Source organism: Eublepharis macularius, chromosome 4 (assembly GCF_028583425.1).
Source record: "Eublepharis macularius isolate TG4126 chromosome 4, MPM_Emac_v1.0, whole genome shotgun sequence".
Lineage (NCBI taxonomy): Eukaryota > Metazoa > Chordata > Lepidosauria > Squamata > Eublepharidae > Eublepharis > Eublepharis macularius.
Genome location: NC_072793.1, coordinates 6,491,822 through 6,515,737, shown reverse-complemented (window position 1 = coordinate 6,515,737; position 23,916 = coordinate 6,491,822). Strand labels below are relative to the sequence as shown.

The 23,916-nt window shown below is 42.2% G+C and overlaps 1 protein-coding gene across 1 annotated transcript in view; it reads right to left on the bottom strand.

Moving 5' to 3' along the window:
* The window catches only part of CA10 (carbonic anhydrase 10), a 720,933-nt gene that overhangs the window by 12,686 nt on the left and 684,331 nt on the right, over positions 1-23,916 (bottom strand). The window contains exon 8 of the mRNA XM_054977005.1: positions 2,322-2,476. Coding sequence (XP_054832980.1) covers positions 2,322-2,476 — 155 coding nt within the window. The remainder of the gene's footprint in view (positions 1-2,321; positions 2,477-23,916) is intronic.

The window sequence follows — 23,916 nt, the reverse complement described above, 5'->3', positions numbered from 1 at the left end:
AACTGTTCCGACCCCTCCCAATGACCTCTCCTGTCCTGCCCATCCCATCCTTTCCGCAAAGGCAGGAAAGTGGGTGATGTTAGCTGCCTCCGCTGAGTACCTCAGTAGGATCCTTGGAGGAGGACTCACAGCAACTATTGGGATCTTTCCAGTTCCTGGTCTTTCTTTTGACCTCTCCCTCTCCAGAACACTCCGACCCCTCCAAATGACCTCTCCTCTCCTTCCCGTCCTTTGTGCGAAGGCAGGAAGGTGGGTGATGTTATCTGCCACTGCTGAGTACCTCAGTGGGGTCCTCGGAAGAGGCCTCGCAGCAACTGTTGGGATCTTCCCAGTTCCCCTTTCCTCTTTCAACCTCTCCCTCTCTGGAACACTCTGACCCCTCCAAATAACATCTCCTCTCCTTCCCGTCCTTTATGCGAAAGCGGGAAGGTGGGTGATGTTAGCCATCAGCAGCCACCACACCCCACCCCCTAGAGGGGAGACAGCCTGCCAACACCTACCCCAGACCACCAGGCCTGGCAGCCGCAATCATCACCCACCATCATACCTTGGTGGAAAGTAGCCTCAGGGAGGCCTGGAAGCCGGGCACATGGGGGGTGCCACTGGTGAGTGGCCAGACCCCCCACCCCCTAGAAGGAAGGCAGCCCAACAATGCCTCCCCCAACCCGCCAGGCCCGGCGGCCACCAATATCACCCACCTTACTTACTTCCATCCGGAAAGTAGCCTCTGGGAGGCCTGGCAGGCAGGCACATGGGGGGTGCTGCTGGTGAGCAGCCAAAGCCCCCACCCCCTAGAGTCCACCACTTGTACACGGGGGAAAAGACAATTGGTGGCTCACACTGTGTCAAATGGGAGTTTACTGGGGGCATCGGATTTGGGAATGTATAATTCCAAGATCCGTATTGCAATCTTGACCAATCTTGGGTGATGGCTGGAGGGCAGCCTGCTAAACACTCCCTGTGAATATGGGCTCTCTAAGTCTAACAGGGCTGTTCTGGCCCCGACGAACAATGAAGAACGAACATGTTTGTTAGTGGGACATGTTCGTTACTGTTTGTCTGTTTGTGTTCGTCAGTGGCAACGAACAATGAACACACACAGCCAGCAGATAGAAGTAGTTTCTAGGCATCCGAGTTTATATGAGTACAGTTCCAAGGTTCAGGCACGGGTTAGGCAACACTCACAGCTTCATGTCAAAAGGGTATTCCAGAACCAGGTTTCTCAGTTCAGGCTGAGGTCAGAGACGAGGAAATCAATTCCAAATACAAGCAGCAAGGTCAGTACTTAGCGGACAAGTTGCTTCCACACAGGTACTTCCTTCTCTGTTGCTTTTAAGTGCCACACTGTTTATGCATCATGCACCCTTCCCGCTGCCTCAGTCCTGCTCCTGCAAGGTTTGGCTGGTCCACGATAGTTATATTTACAGCCTGCTACAAGGCTGTAGCACTGCTACAAGGTGGTAGGCTAGGCAGTTCACTTTTTAAAGACATGGCACTGTGTTGTAAGATTAGCATAACATATAGCATAGAATTACAAATTTCTACTTTTGTATCTCAAAAACGAGCATAATTTACCAAAACTCCAGAAGCCAGGTGAGATTATTTGTGCTGATTTTGAAAAAGAGTAACTACTTTTGTGCATTTCTGAGATTCTCTAAGTCAGGCATTCCCGCATCACAAATCTGTATTTTATTGAGGAAAGAGATTTTGAGACCCCCGCAGCAGACATACTGATGAAGCCTCTGGCTGAACTGCCTGCATGTCAATCAGGATATGCTCAGTTTGAAGGGCAACTGGCAAAGATTGGCTCACCTGTGTGCACATTACAGAGGGGCTGGGCAGCCACAGAGGCTTGGTCAAGGTGAGATGCTGAAATGCTGTGTACACAAGGCAGTTGAAAGGTACTAGGAAATGAAGGGTACAAGAAGCAGGGACCCATGAAAGGAAACTTGGGAGAGGGAATGCTTCAGGAGAAAGAGAACAGCAGGCAAGAGGAAGGAATCTTAAAGATAAAGAAAAATTGGGGGAGAGAGAATGGGCAAGAGAAGGACAGTACCCATAGCCAGGAGTGGAAGAGATGAAGGGGACTGAAGTTCACATATATCAAATGGCCAGCCAAACTCTCCAACTATGGCCCTTATAGTGCAATCCTAAACTGAGTTACATCCTTCTAAACTCACTGAAGTCAGTGCACTTAGAAGGATGTACCTCTGCTTAGGAATGCACTGAGACTTTATTCTAACTTCTCAAGTTAATCTACAGACATCTTTCTTCTAGCAGATGATATGTCATACAGATTCAAGAATGCATTGATTTTTTACCTGCATCCTGGTTATGTAAACAGGTTTGTTCATTAGTATCCAATTTGCTGTTTCATAACAGGGTGGAATTGTCATTGACCCATCATATGTAATGAAGCTAGAGGTTTCGGGGTAAAGTTCCTCGATATTAAGTCCCTGCAGTAAGTATGCATCATCTAGAGAATAAACGAGCACAAAACAATTAGCAAAATGCAGCATTCAAGTTATTATTGTATAAAGTCTAAATAGAATATCTGAGGACCTGATACAAAGGATCTGATCTTCTAGTACAACCTAGTACAACCTGTTATCATTTACAAATCCCCAAAGACATAGAATTAGGCCTAAGCCTAGGACCTAGAAGTCCTCACCCGAATTCATACTAACAGAAAAGCTAATGAATCCAGGTTAGGCATTCTTGTATTCAGACTTGTGCAGATGACCTTAAGATGGAAACACTTAAAACCCTTTCTGGTTTGCAAGGTAGTTTCCAACACAGAATATAAACAATTTACAATGAAATGCACATGAAGTTAAAATCACAAATGAGTCTAAAAGAACATTTATTTTATAAAAAGAGTGGCATGAAATATAGATAATAGGTATCTAAGGAATAGTATATTACACATATATATGTATCTTTTTTTTAGTTAGTATATGTACTTACTATATACTTATATAATCTTTATACTTTTAATTAAGATAAGTAGTATATTAAGCGTAGATAGTTAAGATAAGTAAATAGATTAGATCAGTATGTATAATATAGATATATATTATAGACTTTAAGAATTTAGCTTAAGTTGGGTATGGAAAACTGCTGGGAGTCACCAGAAAAAGGGGGGGGGGAAAGGATGGGGAAAATGCAATGGGGTGGAAAATGCTCACGATTTTTATGTGTATGTTTGTAAACCCATCCAATAAAAATTAAATATATATATATATATAAAAAGAGTGGCAACGTGAACATATAAAGCTGTGTTATGCTCAGGCTGACCACTGGTCCATCTGGCTCAACAATGACAGCAGCTGTACGGGTCATTTGGAGAAGAAGGATCATTCCCAGCTCTACTCTCTGAGCTTTGACTAAAGATGTCAGGGACTGAACTTTGGATCTTCTGCATCTAATGCATGTGTTCTACCATACAGCCATAGCCCCTTCTCACATTAGAAAGAAATTCTATGATGACTTGCTAGAAGCATGAGAAATTAAAATAGTGTTGATTCACCCTCTGCAAGGTAAAATTGTATGTGCCTTATACATTTCTTGGACAATCAGGACATGACTATCCACAAGACCCTGCCCCTGTTCACCAGCTGCCTAACTTCCAAATCTCTAGAATGTGAGTTGTGTCTTTTGTGACTAGCAAGTGCTTAATGCTGGAGGAAAGTGCTCCACAATGTAGGATGGCATTGCGCAAAGGGGTAAAACCAGTATGATCTAGGTAATGTTTTTAGTGTTCAAAATGCTTCATTATCTCAGTACAAAAGCACTTTAAGGTAAGCCAGTGTCTTGCCCCCATTGCATACCATTGTAGATGGGAAAAAAGAACATGACCAATTGTGAGCAGTTGACCCTGGTCTCCACCATGTTTAATATAGGCCTGTGATATAAAAATCAGAGCCCTTGAATTAATGCAACTGGCTGAGCAAAACGTTGCTGAGAGTAAAGCATGAATGGGATGCAAAAGCAAACATATTTATTTTATATATTTCAATTTATAAACCGCCCATCCTCAGGGGCTTTGGGCGGTGAACAAGTTAAAATCAATAAAAACAAATACTGAGGATCGGGTGTGATTAGTTCCTGCCTTCCCACACTGCAGACGTGCAGCTGTGAGAAGAAAGGTTCTCGCTGAGTTACCCCACTTAGCACATTCCGATATCTCCTCCTTCTGTAACTGAATCCTAGCCCAAGATTGAGAGCCATCAATCTGCTCTGATAAGTTTCTAATTTCTCTCTGGGTCTGAGTGCTGTACCCTTAGGGTCACTTTCCCAAGACTCTCCTGGTCCGTTTGAAACCGTCTTCCTCCGTGGAAGAGGGTACTACTCTGCTCTACTCCCCAGATTATCACCCTGAAATCCCTCAAACCTATTCCACTTTCACCCCTGCTTTTCCTAGGTGTCTTGTGTGTTTGTGAGATATTTCTTGTGTTTATGTGAGTTTTCCCCTCTCAATAAAATTACTCTTTAGTTAAGAACACCAGTTTTCCGTATTAAAATTTTCTTTATTTAAACTATAAACTACACACCACAACACAATAAACAACAAACATAGAGAACAAGAAAAAATACACAATTCTAAACATAACACACTAACAATACATATATCTATAAAATTAAGAGGAAAAGAAAGAAAACAAAAAGCCCTAAATTACACTACAAGTTGAGTTCCAATTTTCTCCGCAACAAGTATATATCATTTCTAGAGTCCCACTTATTCTGTTAGTCACAAAACCCCTCTTTTTTCTATTGTTCCTGTTTCTTAATCCACAAATCCAGATGTCATCAAATCCTTGTTATCCATTTCATGCAAAACGTCTATTAACGGTTTCCATTCAGTCAAAAAGTTAACTAATGTCCTTTCTCTAATTAGTGCAGTTAAGTTTTGCCATTAATGCAAACTCCAAAACTTTTGTCAACCATTCCTCCACTGTAGGCAATGTTGTAGTTTACCACTTTTGTGCATAAAGTACTCTTGCTGCTGTACTAAAGTATAAAAACAGTGTTCTAAAACTTTTTTCAAACTGTCCATTGTTCCCAACAGAAAAGTCTCTAGTTTCAGCTGAAGTTTAATCTTCAAAATCTTCTGAATCAATGATTGTGTCTGCAACCAAAAACTCTTTGCTTTCTTCCATGTGCACCACATATGAAAAAATGTCCCTTCTTGTTTAGCACATTTCCAACATACATTTGACGCCCCCTTATACATTCTAGCCAATTTTTCAGGAGTCATATACCAACGATACATCAGTTTGTAAAAATTTTCTTTAATACTGGAGCTTAATGTAAATTTCAGCCCTCTTGTATACATATTTTCCCATTGCTCCATTAATATAACATGTCCACAACTTTTCGCCCATTTAATCATACATTCTTTTACTTGTTCTTCCTCCATCTCAAACCTCAACAAAAGTTTATACATTTTAGAAATAACATATTCATCATTTGTACAAAGGGCTATTTCAAATTCAGTTTTAGATTTCTCAAAGTCATAATGACTTTTGTCTAGTTTAAATCTCTCCAAAATTTGCATATGTGGAAATCACTGACAGGCGTGTCCTTTTGCTGCTAAGTCCTCTCTTGATTTAATTTTAACTTGGTCCTGAGAGAACTCCAGTAAATCCTGATAAGTTAATCATTTAGATGGACTAACCATTTCCCATCTAAAATGAGCTTCTTGTGATGACAGCCGGAGAGGTATTTTCGAACAAAACCTAAGTTTGTATTTATTCCATACTCTCAGGATTGCACACCTTACATAATGATTATTAAACTCTGCGTTGGCTTTAACTTTGTCATACCATAGATACCCATGCCACCCCAATTTTAGATCATGCCCTTCCAGGTCCAGTAATCTTCTGTTTTTTACCAGTATCCATTCCTTCATCCAAACCAAACAGCTGCAAAATATAATCTCAAATCTGGGAGGCCCAAACCTCCTCTTCTTTTGCATCCTGTAGAACCTTACATTTAACCCTTGGCTTTTTGCCTTGCCATATAAATCTTGATATATCCTTCTGCCATTTCTTAAATGGTGTCTCTGTTGTCAATACAGGAATTGTCTGAAGTAGGAATAACATTCTAGGTAAGACATTCATTTTAATTGTAGCTATTCTTCCCAACAGTGATAATTTAATTTTATCCCATTTTAGCATATCCGTTTTAATTTCTTTCCAAATCTTAATATAATTATTTTGGAATAACATACAGTTCATATTTGACAAAGTAATACCCAGGTATTTTACCTTTTTCTGAACTTTAAACCCTGTTATGCTCTCAAGTTTCATTTGATCTTGTATTTTCATATTTTTAGTTAAGACTTTGGTTTTCTGCTTATTAACCTTAAAACCAGCCACTACACCAAATTCTTTCAACTTTGTCATTAGAGTTTCAATTCCTTTCAAAGGGTCCTCCAAAATCAACACCAAATCATCTGCAAAGTTCTCCTGTTTCACCTTAACATCTCGAATTCTCTTATCTTGTCTTATGTCCCTATTCAAAACTTCAAGCATCAGGATAAATAGCAAAGGTGACAATGGGAAGCCTTGTCTTGTGCCTCTTCGTATTCTACATGGTTTAGTTAACTCTCCATTCACGACTATCCGCGGTTTGTGTAGATTGACTTAGTCCATTTAATAAAATTGTCCCCGAAGTCCATATCTTCCAATATCTTAAACAAAAATTTCCAGTTTAAATTGTCAAAAGCCTTCTCAGTGTCTAGGAAAATCAAAGCAACTTGTCTTTCATTACGTTTTTCTAAATATTCCAGAATATCCAATACTGTTCTTACATTGTCCTTTAGATGCCTCTTAGGTAGGAATCCACTTTGGTCTTCATGAATAATGTCCTGTAGATCGATGCAAACAGCTTATAGTCATTATTTAATAGTGATATTGGCCTGTAGTATCTTGTCAATGTGTGATTTTGTCCCTCTTTTGGAATAAGTGTTATGTTGGCCTCCTTCCATGAGTCCGGCATTTTCCCTCCTTCTAAAATAGAGTTAATCGTCTTTTGTAAAGGCTGAAGAAGTCCATCCTCAAAACACTTATAGTAGCTACTTGGGAGCTTGGGAGGCCATCTGGTCCAGGAGCTTTTCCCAACTTACTCCTTTTTATGGCTTCTCCCACTTCTCTTACTGTTATAGGTCCATTCATAATTTGTCTTTGTTGTTCTGTGATCTTAGGTAACTTCTGTTTATTAATATATTCATCTATGTTTTCCACTGACACATCACAAATGTTACACAGATTTGTATAGTACTGATAAAATGCCTTCTGTATATCTGCAGTGTCTGTTAATTCCCTATCCGCCTCTTGTATTTTCAATATCATTCTATTTCTCTCTCCTTTCTCAATTTATAAGCCAACCATTTTCCTGGCTTATTTGCATATTCAAATATTCTTTGTTTAGCATAATTCAATTTAATTTCCATTTCTCTTGACATTAACATTGGTAGTTGTTGTTGTAAGATCTTAATATGTTGCAATATATTAGTATTTCCAGGAGCTCTCTTGAGTTCTTCTTCTTTGCTCTTTATCTCCTCCAAAATACGTTGTTTTTTCTCCTGGTTCTTTGTTCTCAGTTGGGCATTATATTGAATTAGGTAACCAATATATGCTTTACTTCCAGCCTGGACCATTCTCATATCTGTACCTTTGTTTCAGTTTAATTCAAAATATTCTTTTAGTTTATTTTTAAAGTCTTTGATAGTCCCTTCATTTTGTAACAGAGCTTCATTTAATCTCCACTTAAAGGTACCCCTTTCCCCCTGTAAGTCACGGATACTGGATTATGATCTGAAAATGTCTTGGGTAGGACCTCTATTTTAACCACCTTGGTGGCAAATGTACCTTGATGTCAAAATCATATCTATTCTTGAGAAAGACCTATGTCTTTCTGAAAAAAAGTATACTCTCTTGTGTTACCATTTTTCTGTCTCCACAAATCAATCAGATCCAAATTGTCCATTAGATCAAAAAAGGCTTTAGGTAGTTTACCCTGGTTCATCTTAATATGTTACTCAGAGCATCTATCTATCTTTGGATCAATCACTCCATTCCAAACCCCCATCAAACAATAGTTTTCATATGCTAGATCTGTTAAACAATCCCCAATTTTTAAACAAAATCCAGTTTTATTCTCATTTGGAGCGTAAAGACCCACCACCAATGTTTTTGTCCCCTGTACATCAATTTCTACCATCACATATCTTCCATGCTCATCACTCATTATCAATTTATGCTTTAAATGTGGCTTAATGTATAAAGCAATTCCATTCTTCTTTTTGGTATCTGCTGCTATAAATTCTTCACCCAAAATTTTATATGTCAAAAAATTTATATCTTTTCTCCTAATATGAGTTTCCTGCAAACAAATCATATCATGTATTGTCGAAGGCTTTCACGGCCGGAGAACGACGGTTGTTGTGGATTTTCTGGGCTGTATTGCCGTGGTCTTGGCTAGACATGGGCACGATCCAAAAAATAATCCCAATTTAGCTGATCGTGATTCTGCGGTGGCGCCGAACCCAGGTACCCAAACCTCGCCAATCAAGTCCCGTTTCCGATACAGAATCGGGAATCGGGAAGGCCGACACGGGAGGGCGCCACCACCAACCAGAATGACCAGGCACTAGAGTGTGTAATACTGTGTGAGCCCTCAGCCAAGGAGGTGCCCACTGAGCTTGGCCCCAGAGCTAGACGGCAGCCCTGGAAGCAGAGAGAGAGAATAGGAATAGAGCCCAACCCCAGCTGCAACACTCCCCCCCAGACCTGAGCCCTCAGCCGAGGTGCCCACCGAGCTTGGCCCCAGAGCTAGGTGGCAGCCCTGGAACCAGAGGAGATAACTCCCTCTTCGCTAATTCCCTATCCGTTGAAGCCCAAAGCTAAAGCTCCCCCCCTCTCTCTCTTGCGCTTTCTCTCTCCAAAAGCGGCAAGCGAGAGCTCGCCTCTGTCCCACTCCACCCGCGAGCGGAAAGTGAAACTTTGTTGCGCAGCACATGGCTATTTATAAAGCCTGGGTCTGCTACACAGGAGGGCTGTGTTTGGCCGTAAGAGCTGCCTCTCAGGCTTTGCAGGGATGAGATTTGAGTGCCCATGGCTACAGAAGAACACCCCCTTCCCCCGCCCTCCCCTCTCTTCTCCCAAATGGACGAGACGGGCGCGCGCTTTTCTGGCTGCTCTGTGGTTGGAAGGAAGCCCTGCTGATCAAGGAAAGCTGGGCTTCCATTCGCGTTTCCAGGGCGACAGAAGGAGGACAAACAGCTCTAGCATTCCCCAGGCTCCGTTTCCACGGGGCTCCGTTCCCTCGGGAACAGATGGCTGGCGCCAGACTGTCTGCAGACTGCAATCCTGAATGTAAACCGATCAATCTGATCGAGACCCGATAGAACGCCCCACCCGAGCGCTGAACTGGGAGCCGTGGACGGAACCGATCAGCCTGGTCCCGATGGCGCAAATGCCAAAATCAGGGCAATTTTCAGACCGTAATTCCGATCGTGCCCATGTCTAGTCTTGGTATTGTAGTTCCTGACATTTCGCCAGCGGCTGTGACTGGCATCTTCAGAGGTGTAGCACCGAAAGACAGGGATCTCTCAGTGTCAAGTTTGACACTGAGAGATCCCTGTCTTTCGGTGCTACACCTCTGAAGATGCCAGTCACAGCCGCTGGTGAAACGTCAGGAACTACAATGCCAAGACCATGGCAATACAGCCCAGAAAATCCACAACAACCATCAAATCATATCATATTTTAGTTTCTTTAAGTAGTGAAAAATTTTCTTCCTTTTTGGGGCTGAATTTGCTCCATTGATATTCCATATTAAACTTTTGTAATCCATAGTGCTGTGAAATTTTAAAATTTAATAAAATTGGGGGGGGGATCCCAATAAAAAATCCCAAAGTAAAGAGCAGAATTAAATATGGGCCTCCACTTCCTCCTCCTCTTTACTCTGCTCCAATTGATGCCTATATTTTTCAAAAAAGTCTCTGGCTTTATGTACTGAGTTCATTCTAAATCTTTGCCCTTGAAGTGTAAAAATCACACCTTCTGGGGTATCCCATCTAAAAGCAGTATTTTTCTGTTTTAGCTTTTCCACCAGAAAGTTATAATCCTTGTGTTTACGCAGAAATCGGATGGGAATTTCTTTCAAGACTATAATCTGGGCATCACCAATTATTAATTTTATGGTATAGTGCTGTTGTAGAATTTGTTCCTTCACTCTTCTTCTTACAAAGTAGATCAGCACATCCCTTGGGAGTTTCCTCACCTGTGAGTTCAGGTGAGGAGGGCAAGGAAGGCAGATGCCCAGCTAGTAAGCTGAGGGGACAACACTGCTAATTTGTCATGTGGGAGTTTTTTCCACTCGACTATCTGCTTGGATCAAAAGACAGATCGAGAGTTTATCCCATCTGCATTCCTAAGACTACTTGCTGGGGGGGGGGGGTGCTTTTTTGCTGCTATGGAGGTTTTGGCATTGGTTTCTGCCACAGCATTTGGAATCTGGGAAAGTTATCTTCACTTATAGCAGTGCTGGAGCCGATAATGGACACCAAGCTTTCCGCTCCTCATTTCTTGATGTTAGAAGAGACTAATTTAAGTTAACAAAAAGAGATTTTCTCCAAGACAATGAGATAACATCTTTTGGGGAGAGAGCCTTTTTTAAAGGAGTTATAAAGGACGTTTGAATAAATCTTTCTTATTCCAGCTTTTGGGAAGATGTATAGACCTGGGAAGTGAAAAGTCTAAAGACTGAATGTTTGTTCAAGATTTATTAATGTAGATTTGGACATTTTTAGGGGGAAAGTACTTTTGCGATTAAAAGCATTGCCTAGTAAAGGAACAGTTAAGCTGGGAAAGTGAAACTGGGGAAACAACTGTTTGTTTTGGCTATCCAAGATAAGAGCACTTGGACTGTATTATTGTTTTCTTTCTGTTGCTATGGCAATGGGACTTGGAAGAGATACGGTTGCTATAGTGAAGGAGAGACACTACTAAGAGATTTTTAGATGTCTACTGACACTCTGTGGCCCCTTCTGGCAACTACAGAAATATTTACAAAGTTATGACAACTACAAAAAAAACTTGCCGTGGATCTCTAGATCTTCCAGAAATGGAACAATTTCAAAAATATTTTCAACAAATGACTGATAAGATGGATGAATTGGGGAAGAATTTGGGGGCCAAAATGGACTCCCTTGAGAAACAGACAAAAGGATTGTTGCTTTGACAGAGCAAGTTCAAAATCTATGAAACAAGTCTCTGTAGAAGTGAATCAAATTAAGGAGAAAGTGGAGACATTACAAAACAAAGTAGATTCTCATGATAATCTGATTGAAAAACAATTAGACAGCCTGGCAATCTTAGAAATGCAAGAAAAAGAATTTGCCCTGAGGTTTAGATCCATCCCAGAAGAAGATGGTGAGGACATTCTAGATAAAATAACTGGCTTTGGCGGAGTTTTTGGACTGGGATCAGGATGCAATGCAAATGGAAATTGATTGCATATATAAGAACACTGGTTTTGTCAGTCTCCTTGGGGAGGGGATCCTGTAAAAATTGGTGGAGTATCCCACTGCATTACCCCTCTTGTATAGCCTACTCCTTGCTGCTAAGTGCCCCCTCTTACTCACAAGGAGTCCCATTCAGGTAACACAATGATGGGAAGTGGCTATGGCTCAGTGGCAGAGCATCTGCTTTGCATGCAGAAGGTACTGTCAGACAGGGGTTAACCTGTCTGGCACAGAAGGTAGGGAAGTTATATAGTTGCAGTTTAGTTTTCTAGCGTTGAAAGGCTGTCAAAGCCAAAAGTTCCATTCCATAGGAAAAGGGGAGGGGCAAGGAGTGTATAGTCAGCATCCTTACAGTTAAACGGTCATTCTTGGCAATTGCCTCATGTTAGTTGGTTGTACCGGAATTCCTGAATAAAACCGTTTACCAAATCTGTCTCTGCCTGGTCTGATCGAGGCAGATATTTTGAGAAGATTGACTGAACAGAAACTGACAAGTACCAGGTTCCATCTCCAGCATCTCCATGTAAAAGGATCAGGCCGTAGGTGATGTGAAAGACCTCGGCCTGAGACCTCGGCCTGTGCTGTTACCAGTCAGACCAGACACTATTGACCATGACAGGCCAGTGGTCTGACTCAGGAGAAGGCAGCTTCATGTATTCATGTGCTGAGCTCATGGAAGAGGTATGATTTGAGCCATCCTAGCTCATAGTTCAGTCTCTCTTAGCCAACTACTCTCAAATCTTTCAGTTACTGTTGCTTGCTGGGACTGTAGTGGGAAGAGTACACCCTATAACATAAATATGCAGCAGAGGCAATCTGATCTTTGAGCCAGAATTTGAGTTTAAATTTAGCAAAATTTAGCATGTGGGGTAGGAAATGGTGCTTGGGAAAATGCTGTCTATTTTGGGCAATGTGCGGGGTGGGGAGAAAAAAGAGTTGATTAACAATTTTATTTTTTTGTTCAACAAATCCTGGAAAGGCCAAGAGTGTTTAGATTTAATTACCCTTGCACTGCAGAAAAAGATTGTTCTACCTTGTTAAGGTTAATGTATGATAATAGAGCTGCTCAGCGAAGCCTAATGCCCTTTAGTATGCGCAGTGGGAGTGTGGAAGGCACTGAGAGCTCACTCAGAATGCTCGCGCCAATGAGAAAATAGGCTGCTAAGCAAACGACGGGGCTTCCCACTTATTTTTTTTTTATCACATCCTTCCTTGCTTGCTAATTAATGAGCCATCTCTCTGTAGAGGATTTCAGAGTGAACACCGTTATGTGCTCAGCCTATAATTAGAAAGAGATCGAGCCTTTAAAAGCTATCTGAGCAGATCACCACCTGTCACGCTTTCTGCATCTATGCAGCAAAATGCTTAACCATTTTAATTGCCATCTCCTTTACAGTAATCTTATCAGATACTTCAGTGTTATTCCCATTTTACAGATAGGGTGCTGAGATAAAGGGAGAGTTTTCCACCAAGCCCACACAGTTAGGGCAAAGGGAAGGTTTCAGCCCCCCACTTTTAGAGCCAAGAGCAACTCTCTATCCCCTGGGACAGAATTGCATTTTACATGTTGCTTACTGGAGCCCCTTTCAGTTGACAACAGTGCAACACCCTGCCTGCATGGAGGTGCTCAGGGTCAGTAAAGAAAGAACTGCTGTAAGCGTACAATATGGGTCTTCTCGTCTGAATTCCGCACTGAATTTGTTCCAAATACACACAGGTTTACCTTTAAGCAGTGGCTAAAAGTAATTCACTAGAGGCTAATGGAGGTCTACAAGGTAACTGCAGCCAACTGCTGGTATAATACAGAGACAAGTATAACAACCCTGAGAAGAATGTTGTTAAGCTCTAATGTTTAAAGAAATACTAAGCTGCTATGGCAGCCAAGGTAACAATCACAGGTGTTCCAGACAATATGTGATTGTTCCTCTGGAGCACCTTTATCTCTGGGTCAGCTCAGTGATTCAACACATCGAATGACTGTTATTATAAACCATAAAATGTGACTATACACTGTGTACACGAAAGGCAGAAATTGATTCGAATAAAAGGGGATGACTGACAACACTGATCTAGTATATCTATCTCATAATGTTTAAAGAAAATTACATACAACAAATCTCTTGAATGTATTCAAGGACAAAATTTTGGACGTAGCTGGATGCCTCCCTCCAATCCCTGAATTGGCAAATCATCTACTAACAGCCAATGCAAAAGTAGAGCTACTGAAAAAGAAAACTTTTACTGATGCTCAGCACTTATTCACACTGTGCTCAGCCTGACTCCAAGACAGATAAGCACACGGCATAAACCACTGACTCCAAAGACACTTCTAGAATAAGGAGCTTGAGGACTAAGTCCTGGGGCCAGGTAGCTGATCCTTTAAGGGAAGACCAACTCCAGGCAGATCCTAAGCACTGTACTTTTTGTGGTGGTGCTTTAGCAGCAGCAGATGGAACGAGCTTTCTCTTCCTATTGATGTCTGAGGACATATACTTTATGCTGCTCCCGATTATCAAAGACTGGAGGAAGGATGGAAGGCTTGATGTTAGATGAAAGCCAGAAGAAGCTCAGCAGAAGGCAAAAAGAAAAAGAAAAAAACCCCAGCAGCAGCCCAAAGGAAGCTTTGAGCAAAAAGGCAAGTGGTTTGAAGGACAGGTGTGAGGTGTATGAGAATCATCAACCTCATGGGTCATAGAGTTGAGCAATAAGAGAATCCAACAGGACAGAGAAAGCAGCACAGTGTGGCTGGCTGGTGCTACTGTGGAAGTAAGGAGGAAGTGGGAACAACACACTCCACTGGCTTGGTAAACTAGGGAGACAGCAGCAAAAGTGCAGAAGGCAGGAAGGAGAGCAAAATTTAGAGCCTGCAATGAGAGCTGAATATTTTCATCTAAAATGGCTGCCCCGTCCAGGACTGGTTCCTGTTGCCTTAGAACGGCCACAGCTTACTGGTAGGGTATCTGTTTTGAAAGCATAAGGTCCCATGTTCCAAGATACCCAGCATCTTCAGATAAAATAATCAGAGGATGACATGACAGATCTCTGACCAAGACTATGGAGAGCCATTGCCAGTCAGAGTAGACAATACTAGAGATGTGCACTTCAGAATTCCAATTTGGATTAAATACTCGATTTGGGACTGATTTGGGAAAATTCGGTATTCCCGAATTGGGGCCAGCATGCTGGCCCTGATTCAGAAATATCGAAGCAGAGCAACCCAAAGCGATTGGGGTTGCTTCGGGTTTACTGGGAGCACTTTGCTGGCCTGTTTGCATTTGCACGCACGCTCGGGCCTGCACTGGCCAGCCTCCTGGCTTGTAAGCCGGTCGAGGCGGCCAGCAGCTCCCTCAAAAGCTGGCCGCACAGCCAGCCAGGGCACTCGGGCCTGCACTGGCTGGCCTCCCAACTTGTAAGCTGATCAAGGCCACCCGCAGTGCCCTCCTTAGCCGGAGGGTCATCAGCAGTGGCATCCAGAGCCGGCCCCGCAGTCAGACGGTACTGCAAAACGTAAATGAATCAAGTATCTCTGGGGGGAGGTGACCGGGGGGGGTTATTCTGCTGGCTTTCTGTTCTTGACTGTTACTGTATGTCTCCCCCCTATGCTTTTCTAGACAGATGCTCTAATCTGGTTAGAAAACCATTTGTGTTTTGTTCTTGACTGTCACTGTATGCCCCCACTCCATGTGGACTTTAATTTTTTTATTTATGAATTTAAAAATCTCTGCTTTGCTGGCTTTCTGATGTGATGCTCTAATCTGGCTAGAAAGGCATATGGCTGTGTTTTGTTCTTGACTGTTACTGTATTCCCCCCTCCAGTAACATTCAAGAACAAAACAAGTCAGATGCTTTTCTAGACAGATTAGAGAATCTTATCAAAAAGCCATACAAACACACTGCTACTATATGCCCCCCCCCCAGCCAGATGTACAGTGTGGGCTGGCAACATTAATTTTCATTTAGAGCTCTGTGCTTTGCTGGCTTTGTTTTTAATACCCTCTGGCAGTGTGGCAGGGGCGAGAGCATACAGACAGACTGCTAAAACAACCCTGCACTTCTAGTTCTTTGTGACATTTGCTTTCCCCCTTAAGGCCCTAGATCCTTACTGACCACCTCAGCATAGCTTAGCTTCCAGTGCAGCAGCATGCCTTAACTAGGCAATTACATGGGGATGCAAATACTTTGAAGGTTGCTTTACTTTTTAGAGCTGACTGTTCAAACTGCTAGCATTCCCATTTCCATGCAGTCCCAAGTACATGCCACTTTTTCATTTTCATCTATATATGCAGTCTGTGAACCATGAAAAGGAAGAGTATTTCTGACTACTTGTTGGGGCCCCAGTGAAACGTGCAGTTACTGAAGATCGTCCCTCAACATCAAGGGAATCATCGAGCAATCCAGATGACATCAAAACTCTTGACACTAATCCAGGTCTGGAGCTTGAAAATCCAATGACTGGAGAGTCAAGCTATTGCATCTCTTCCTTTCCAGTTAATGAGAGCTTCTGGCCCACTTGTTGAACAGTAAAGCAGAAGGATGAGCATCTCCAAAACAAGACTGGTTATTTTTCAGTGGCGGCAAGTTAGGTTGCTCAGTGTGTAAAAACGTTGGAACCTTGGGGACAGAAAGGAAGACTGTGGGTGCGCATCTTTCTAGAGAGTGGATACATGGATACGTGTCATTTAATGGTGAATTGAGGAAACAGCAGCTAACATTCAGGGAAAAATTTTTTGAGCATAAAGAAAGTATAGGTCACAAAGCTGCAGTTAAAATCACAGCTGAAGCAAAGAAAGAAACGCTGAAAACAGTATGTTTGAAATCCCAAGAAAGAGAGATGGAAATCACCAAGAAAATATTCCACACTGCATATAAAGTGGCTAGAAAGAACCAGTCTTTTAATGATTTTGAGGCTGACATTGATTTGCAAGAATTAAACGGTGTTGATGTGGGGAGAATTTTGCGCTCAGCAACTTCTTGTGCGCATATTATGGATTACATAGGCCATGAAATGAGAATCACACTGGTCAAGAAGATTGATTCCAAGAGTAAAATTGCGCTGATTATTGATGAATCTACTACTGTGAGTCAGAAATCAGTTCTGATAGTGTATATTCGCACCTACATTGAAGAGCTGGACATGCAGGACCATATGAATCACTTCATTGGCTTGATAGAGCTGGATAAGATAACAGCAAATAGGATATTCAAAAGTTTGATGTCTACCCTTGAGTCACTAGGGATCACTGAGGAATTCTTAAGGGAAAATTTGATTTTGTTGACTTGTGATGGGGCTGCAGTGATGATAGGATCCTGTGGAGGAGTCACAAAACTCTTAAAAGACAGAGTCCCTTCCATTGTTGCAAGGCATTGTGCTAGCCATAGGCTGGAATTATCAGGCCATGATGTCATGAAAGAGGTGTGTAGCATCAATAGATTTAAGAGTTTTATGGACAAGTTATATGTCATGTACCATTCATCTCTGAAAAATGCAAGGGAGCTCAAGGCATGTGTGGCCACGTTAGAGATGGAGGTCTTGACAATTGGAAGGATCCTGTCTACAAGATGGGTTGCATCTAGTTTCAGAACTGTTACGGCTGTCTGGAAGGATTACCAAGCCCTAGGGCTTCATTCTGAAAAAGGTAAAACTGAGAGTGATCGAGATAGAAAGGAGAAGTGCACATAAGAAGGTCTTCATAAGAAGATTACATCAGCAGAATTTGTTTTAGATCTCGGATTACTTTGCGATGCTTTGCAAGAGCTCTCAGAATTAAGTGTAGATTTGCAGGAGAGAAATATCGATCTGTACAGAGCCCATGGCAAGATTGAGACTCTTGTTGAAATTTGTGGGAAGAGAGGCACTACTCCAGGCCCTTACTATACAGAAGCACTTGAAGCAACAGAAACGCTGCAATTTAAGGATGTTTGGTTGCACAGAAGAAATAGAATTGATAACCCACCTATCTCCCCAGTTGCATTCTACAAGCAACTTAAAAAATCTCTTCAAAAAAGACTGCTTTCGAAAGAAGACACAGAATTGTCAAGGTGTGGAAGAGTTCTGGATTCTAAGAATTGGCCAGCAAACTCCAGTGACTGTATTCTCTATGGGGAAGCAGAAATAAGCACATTAGCAAGAAGGTTTAAGCTCAGTGAGAGAGAAGCCATTCGGGCCTTCAGAGAGCATCTAAAACATAGAGAAGAAATGCCCAAGGAACTGTCTCAGATCCGTCGCATTCTCCATACAGTTGTTATTTCCTCCAGTGAGTGTGAAAGGGGATTTTCCCAGATGAACTTGATCGTCACTCCAGAAAGGTCCTCCTTGAAAGTCAAAACAATAACATCTTTATTGTTTATAAGAATTGTTGGACCTCCTCTAACAGTCTTCAGTCCAATAAAATTTTTGAAGACATGGTTGCTGCAAAGTCATTGTTCAGCTTTAGACACCCAAAGCGAGACCCGAAAAAGAACAGAGGAGTCTGGTGACAGGACTAAACTTTGGAAACTCCTATGCTAAGGTAAGTTGTTCTCTATGTGACTCTGTTCAAGAGTAAAGCATGCTGTCTTTCCCTTTTTGCAATGATTGTTGGATCTCCTTTAACAGATTATGGATGCTTCTTTAACAGAACTGCAAAGAGGTGAAAGGTGTGCAGAGCTGTGGCTGCTTCAAGCCAATTGTTCATCACTGGATGCCCAAGAGCCCAAAGAGAATAGAGGAAGTTGGTGACATCTCCAAAGTTTGGCACCTCCAGCTCCTTCAAAGTTGCGCTGAAGTTTAAAGTCAGAAGTCTTTCCCAGCAGGAGAGAAGCCCCATAAACCGCTAATTTCTTTGCAGGCCCAAACCAGAGGAAGATCTGCAACAGCAGAATGGCAGCAAACATGTGAGGAAGAAGCAGCCTTCTTCCAGATTTGGGACTTTTTAAATCTTTCTTCTTGCCAATGGATGTTGTTGCTAGAATTGCCTTTGTTCTACTATTCAGTTTAATCGTTAATTGTAGAGTTGTTGATTTTATAATAAAACCATTTAAAATCTTGACCACTTTCTTTGTGCTTTTGAAAGCAGTTTTTCTCCAGGTAGGCTCGCCAGCTCTGAGTGGGGAAATACGTGGAGATTTTTGGGGTGGAGCCTGAGGGGGGGGGCTGGGCATTGCCTTCTGACACACTTCCGGTGATGTCAAGGGGCATGGTAAATGCTAATGAGTTCTTGCAGCTCTTTTTCTACAAAATGACCCCTGCTTTTAATAATTTAATATTGATGTAATAAATGTTAATGTAACATTAATGGCTGCTGTTACCATAAATCTAATATATTAAATTTATTTAAATTGAATTTTTGTTGGTGTGATTCTCTGATGTGAAGGTCGGTCCTCATACGGAACAATGGAAAGTGGCACTGGCTGGCCAGCCTGCTCTGGGGGTTTCTGGAGCATTTGGTTCTGTTTGGCTGTCCCAGGGATATGTGCATAAGTGCCCCTGAGAAAGTAATTTGTAAAAGTTCCCATTATAGGGAATAGTGGGGACTGGCTGGCCAGCCAGTTCTGGGGGTGATGGGCTTTTGGGCGGCTTTGGTTTGGCTCTGTTGGGCTGCCCAACCTGTGGATGGTAAGTGGAAGTGCATTGCTTCCACAATGTATGTGTTTGTGTGTGGGAATCTGGATTTCCCCCACAATAGAAATAGACAAGTGGGGTAGCTGGGATGGTCAACCTTCTTTGGGGGACCATTACATGACCCCTTGAAGTTCAATCTCCCTGATGATAGGTGATCTTCAGAGGGCAGGTAGGAGTAGGTCCCCTGCAAATTTGGTGCAATTTGCTTGCAAAATGCCACCCCCACAGCCTCCTAGAATGGCCTAGTTTTCGCCACATGGTTTGGGTTGAATTCAATGGATGATTATTTGGAGTGAAGTTGTTCCCCTTTCATCAGTTTGGTTGTATTGAGGGAGGGTGTCCAGTAGTTTACTTATAGTTGCACACTCATTTGCTTCATATGGTTTTGTGTATTTTTAATCAAATTTTTCTTATTAAGATTCTCTGGTGTGAAGTTAGTCCTCATAGGGAATAATGTGGCTGGGGGACCTATTTGGGGGGCCATAACATGCCCCCCTGAAGTCCAATCTCCCTGAAACTTGGGAGGCCATGAGAGGAGAGTTTGGAGACGGTTCCCTGCACGTTTGGTGCATTTTTCTAGCAAAATGCCACCCCCAGCCTCCAGGGAACCTTCCCCCCCCATTTTCCCCATAGGGAACAATGGAGATCAGTGGTGGCTGGGTGGACCTTCTTTGGGGGGCCATAACATGGCCCTCCAAAGTCCAATATCCCTGAAACTTGGGTGATTGGGAGAGGAGGGTTGGGAGAGGATCCCCCACAAATTTGGGATTATTAGGGAAGAAAATGCCCCCCCCCGATAGCCAGGAGCAGTGTTTCCCATTGGAAACAATGGCTGAATCTTCCCTAATAATCCCTAATCATCTTTAAGTACCCGAACCTGAAGCAGCTTGCTGCTTCGGGTTTTGAGTTTACCCAATTTTTTTTCTTGCTCTGGGTAAACCAGAAGCAGGAAACCCGAACCTTTTGGGGGTGCACACCCCTAGACAATACCATACGCCAATGGTCTGACTCAGTATAAAGCAACTTTGTGTGCGTGGAAGAATTTTGTGATCTGAAGAGAAGAGGAATTTACAGATCTCTTTTCTATCTCTTTCAGCTCCTATTTCCATGTCCCACATCATGCTGCTCAAAGACAGTGTCTCACCTTATAAGTCAGTTTCTCATAAAGCGTATTACTGACTGTACACACATATTATGGCTGAGTGGTCCTGGGGGGAAGAGAGGAGAAGGAGAGTGTTTCTGCTAAAAGTGAGGCTTTGGGTACTATCTTGGTCCCGCAGGTATAATGGAGGGCAACTTTGCTCTCTCCTCTGTGATTGGCTTCTTCATCTCTGCTGTTTACACATTCAGCCCACATTGGCCTGAGGCCCAGGATGCTGAACGTGTTGCTAAGCCAGAACAGGTTCCAGATGAAAGCATAAAACCAGTATTGTGGCATTACTGAAGCAGAACGGTGTTAAAATTTTAACACCTAGAAATGACACCTGAATTCTATTAGCAACGAATGTTTGTAAGGTAATGAATGATAATTTTGTGGGAATAACAGGAGACTCAGGATGATTTTTCGTCTTCAGGCCTGTGAACGGTTTCTGATTCACCACCATTCTCTCTCTCTTTCTCCTTCCCCTACCTGTTCATTATTTATGAAGCCCAGAGAGTGATGCACAGCATCAAAGGCTCAGTTGAGATGAGGCATTTCAGATTCAAAAAGCCAACATCTAGTTATTTCCCTGCTATTTTTCAGTGAGGCTAGCTTGGTGAGAGTGGAGGCCTGTTCTACTAGGGGACCGAAAAACATAAGAATGTGTGTAACCAAACAGACTGCAAATATATGCTTGGTTTTATTGTCTCCTGCTTAGTCACCCTGCCCTGCTATCTGCCCACGCTTTATTATCAATAGAGAGCTGTAATCAATGAGGTACAGCCATTAAACTGAAGTCATATCCTGTAAATAAGAGAGCCAAACCTGTTCCCTTCGATGCCAGGGATGTTGACCCTTGAACAGACAAGACGGCCTTATACTGACTCTAACCTAGCTTCATATTGTCTACTCCAGTTGCCAGGAGCTCCCCAAACGTCACTGAGCTCTTTCTCAGAACATACTGGGTGAGATTCTCAAACTGACGATGGAAGGGACTGAACCTGGGATCTCTGCATGCAAGTCATATTCCCTCTTTTTGCCTGCCAAAGGAATAATTAGTTACATGTATTTCTGATTTGGCTGTTGGTCCCTTCCATCCGTTGTATGTTAAAGGCCTTCTGCAGTTGTCAACATCGGCAATAATATTAGCCAAAACCCAGATTGGGGGAGAATGCATAGCATCCATCTATAAGTCCAATTACTATGCTACATCTGTATTAGTAAACTGGATATCAAGAGTGACAAAGACAAGCCTAAATATAAGTGTATGTCACTGACCACAAAGAAAATGGTGGCCAAATAATAGTCAACAAGTGGACCCAAGGATCACTGCCAACAAACTGGCCTGATTGCCCATATAAATCTATGGCCCCACTAACTTTCTACTGCTGAGTTTGTTTTGTAATTATTGGATGGGCTCAGCAAAGATATCCGTCCTCTGCTACTGTAATGCAGGGGAACTATTCTGGCTCAATTTGAGCAGCTTTTGCAACATTCTTGCACTCACAAAGATGTCAAGTATAATCTGAGTTGAAATATCTACTGTTTAAGTTTTGGCACTGCTCCAGCCACTGTCAGACAAATTTGCTTCCTGTAGGGAAATAGGTAGTCAGTAATATTTGGGCTGCCAATCACTCCATGGGTATTTAAGTGTAAAATTACCGTGCATTGTATGTTGTAATCCAGAAACCAGTGATGTGATTTTCAAGTGTTATTGCAATGCAGATGCTAGATGATGTTTTGAACCTGATAAAATGCTGGGCTCTGACTTGCAAAATTGGATACAGAACATCATGGTAACAGGCGGCTAAGTTTGGGCAAAGATAACTAGCACAAGACAACGATAAGCTTCCATGTTTTGAGATAAAATGGGCAGAGGAGACAAAATGTGATGACAGTTGTGGCCAACAGGAATCCATTCAAAGCTATCTACCCTGAAAAAATGTCCACAGGTCAGCTTGGATGAAGCCTGTGTAGCTGCAAATGGGAATTCAGGCTTCCCACTGATGCAAAATTCGGCTTTCGTTTGGAGAGTGCACACAAGCAAGCAAAGGCAGATGCTGTCCATTACTGGGTGGGTCAGTTCTGTACCTGGGGTTAAATAAGAATTCCTTTTTAACTTTGCCTTGTTCAGAACCCTGATAGAAAGTGGGCATTTATGTCTCCCCATCTATGCAGGTATGTATCTAGAAAGGGAGGAATGTTTTTGACAGGGATGATTTGTAAGCTCTTGTTCGGCTGATTAAGAAGTAATGGCTATATCCTGCTTCTCTAGGCAATAGAAGCCAACAAGAAAGGAACTCTTTTCTGGCTTATATCACCATGGAGTGGCCATTTGTTTTGCTATAAAAGCCAAGCTACGTGTTCAGAAATATCACATGGTACAGATTTCCTAAATGTTTCTCACTTCCGACGGATAAGAAATCTTACATTCGAATGTTTCCTGCTGTTTGAAAGTCAGCACATGAAGGAGGAAGCCAGCCTAACTGCTTTTCTAGGATGCTTATTTTCGACATTCAGAGAGATTTGGATGTGAGGCAAAGTTCTTGCACTACAGTTCTTTATGGGTGGACAAAGGAAGAGAGTTGACTGGAGACCGATTTCCTAGCATAGTCGGGCTGAATGACCTCTGACATCTATCTGTGGTTCTAATTCAGCACTGCGAGGAAATGGTTAACTTGTGTTAGCTCCTGATAGAGTAATCAAAGCTGCTTTTCAATAAGTAGTATCTCAGGTTTTGAGATGTCTGTGATTTATAACTCTGGTTAGGTATATAAATCTGTTGAGATTATCAGGTTGATGTAAGATTACTTCAAACCCTTACTGGGAAGGAAGGCAGCATGTTATAGCCTGATCTCATCAGATCTCGGAAGCTAAGTAGGGTTAGTACTTGGATGGAGGACCACCAAGGAAGACCCTGCGGAGGAAGGCAACAAGAAACCTGCTCTGCTTCTCACTTGCCTTGAAAGCTCATTGCTGGGTAGCCATAAGTTGGGTGTGACTTGATGGCACTTTACACACACATGCACGCAAATGCACACATGTGCATGCGTGCACCCACCCACCCCTTTACAGAAGTAAAAAGGGCCGGGGATGGTGACAAGAATGAAGTTGAATAAATGGGCCACAGCCTTAGTCTTGTTGGCTCTGCATCTTCTTTATTATAAGACAAGGCCTTCATATTCAATAGTAAATGTCCAGCCTGTAGTCACTCAAGCAAGCTGAGAAGCCAGACCAAGAATGACGGAGGTTTGTATACAAAACAAATTAAGCTCTAGAAGCAGTTTTGACAATGTGCATACTATTGGTGCACTGAAACCCTGAAAACTTGGAAAGTTTTCTGCTTTATGTATGTATGTATGTATGTATGTATGTATGTATGTATGTATGTATGTATGTATGTATGTATGTATGTATAGTCTGCCAATTTCACTGAGACTCAAGGTGGATAACATAGTGTGAATTATTACAGTCAGGCTCAAGGTCATTTCATAAAACAATGTAATAGATGCAAATTTGCAAAGGTTTTAAACAAGGAAAAATTCAATATAGAGTTGAAGAAATGCTGAAACAGAGCATAAGCAATTCTAAGACTTATACATTAAACAACATACAGCTACCCAGTAGGATCATAGCCAAAGC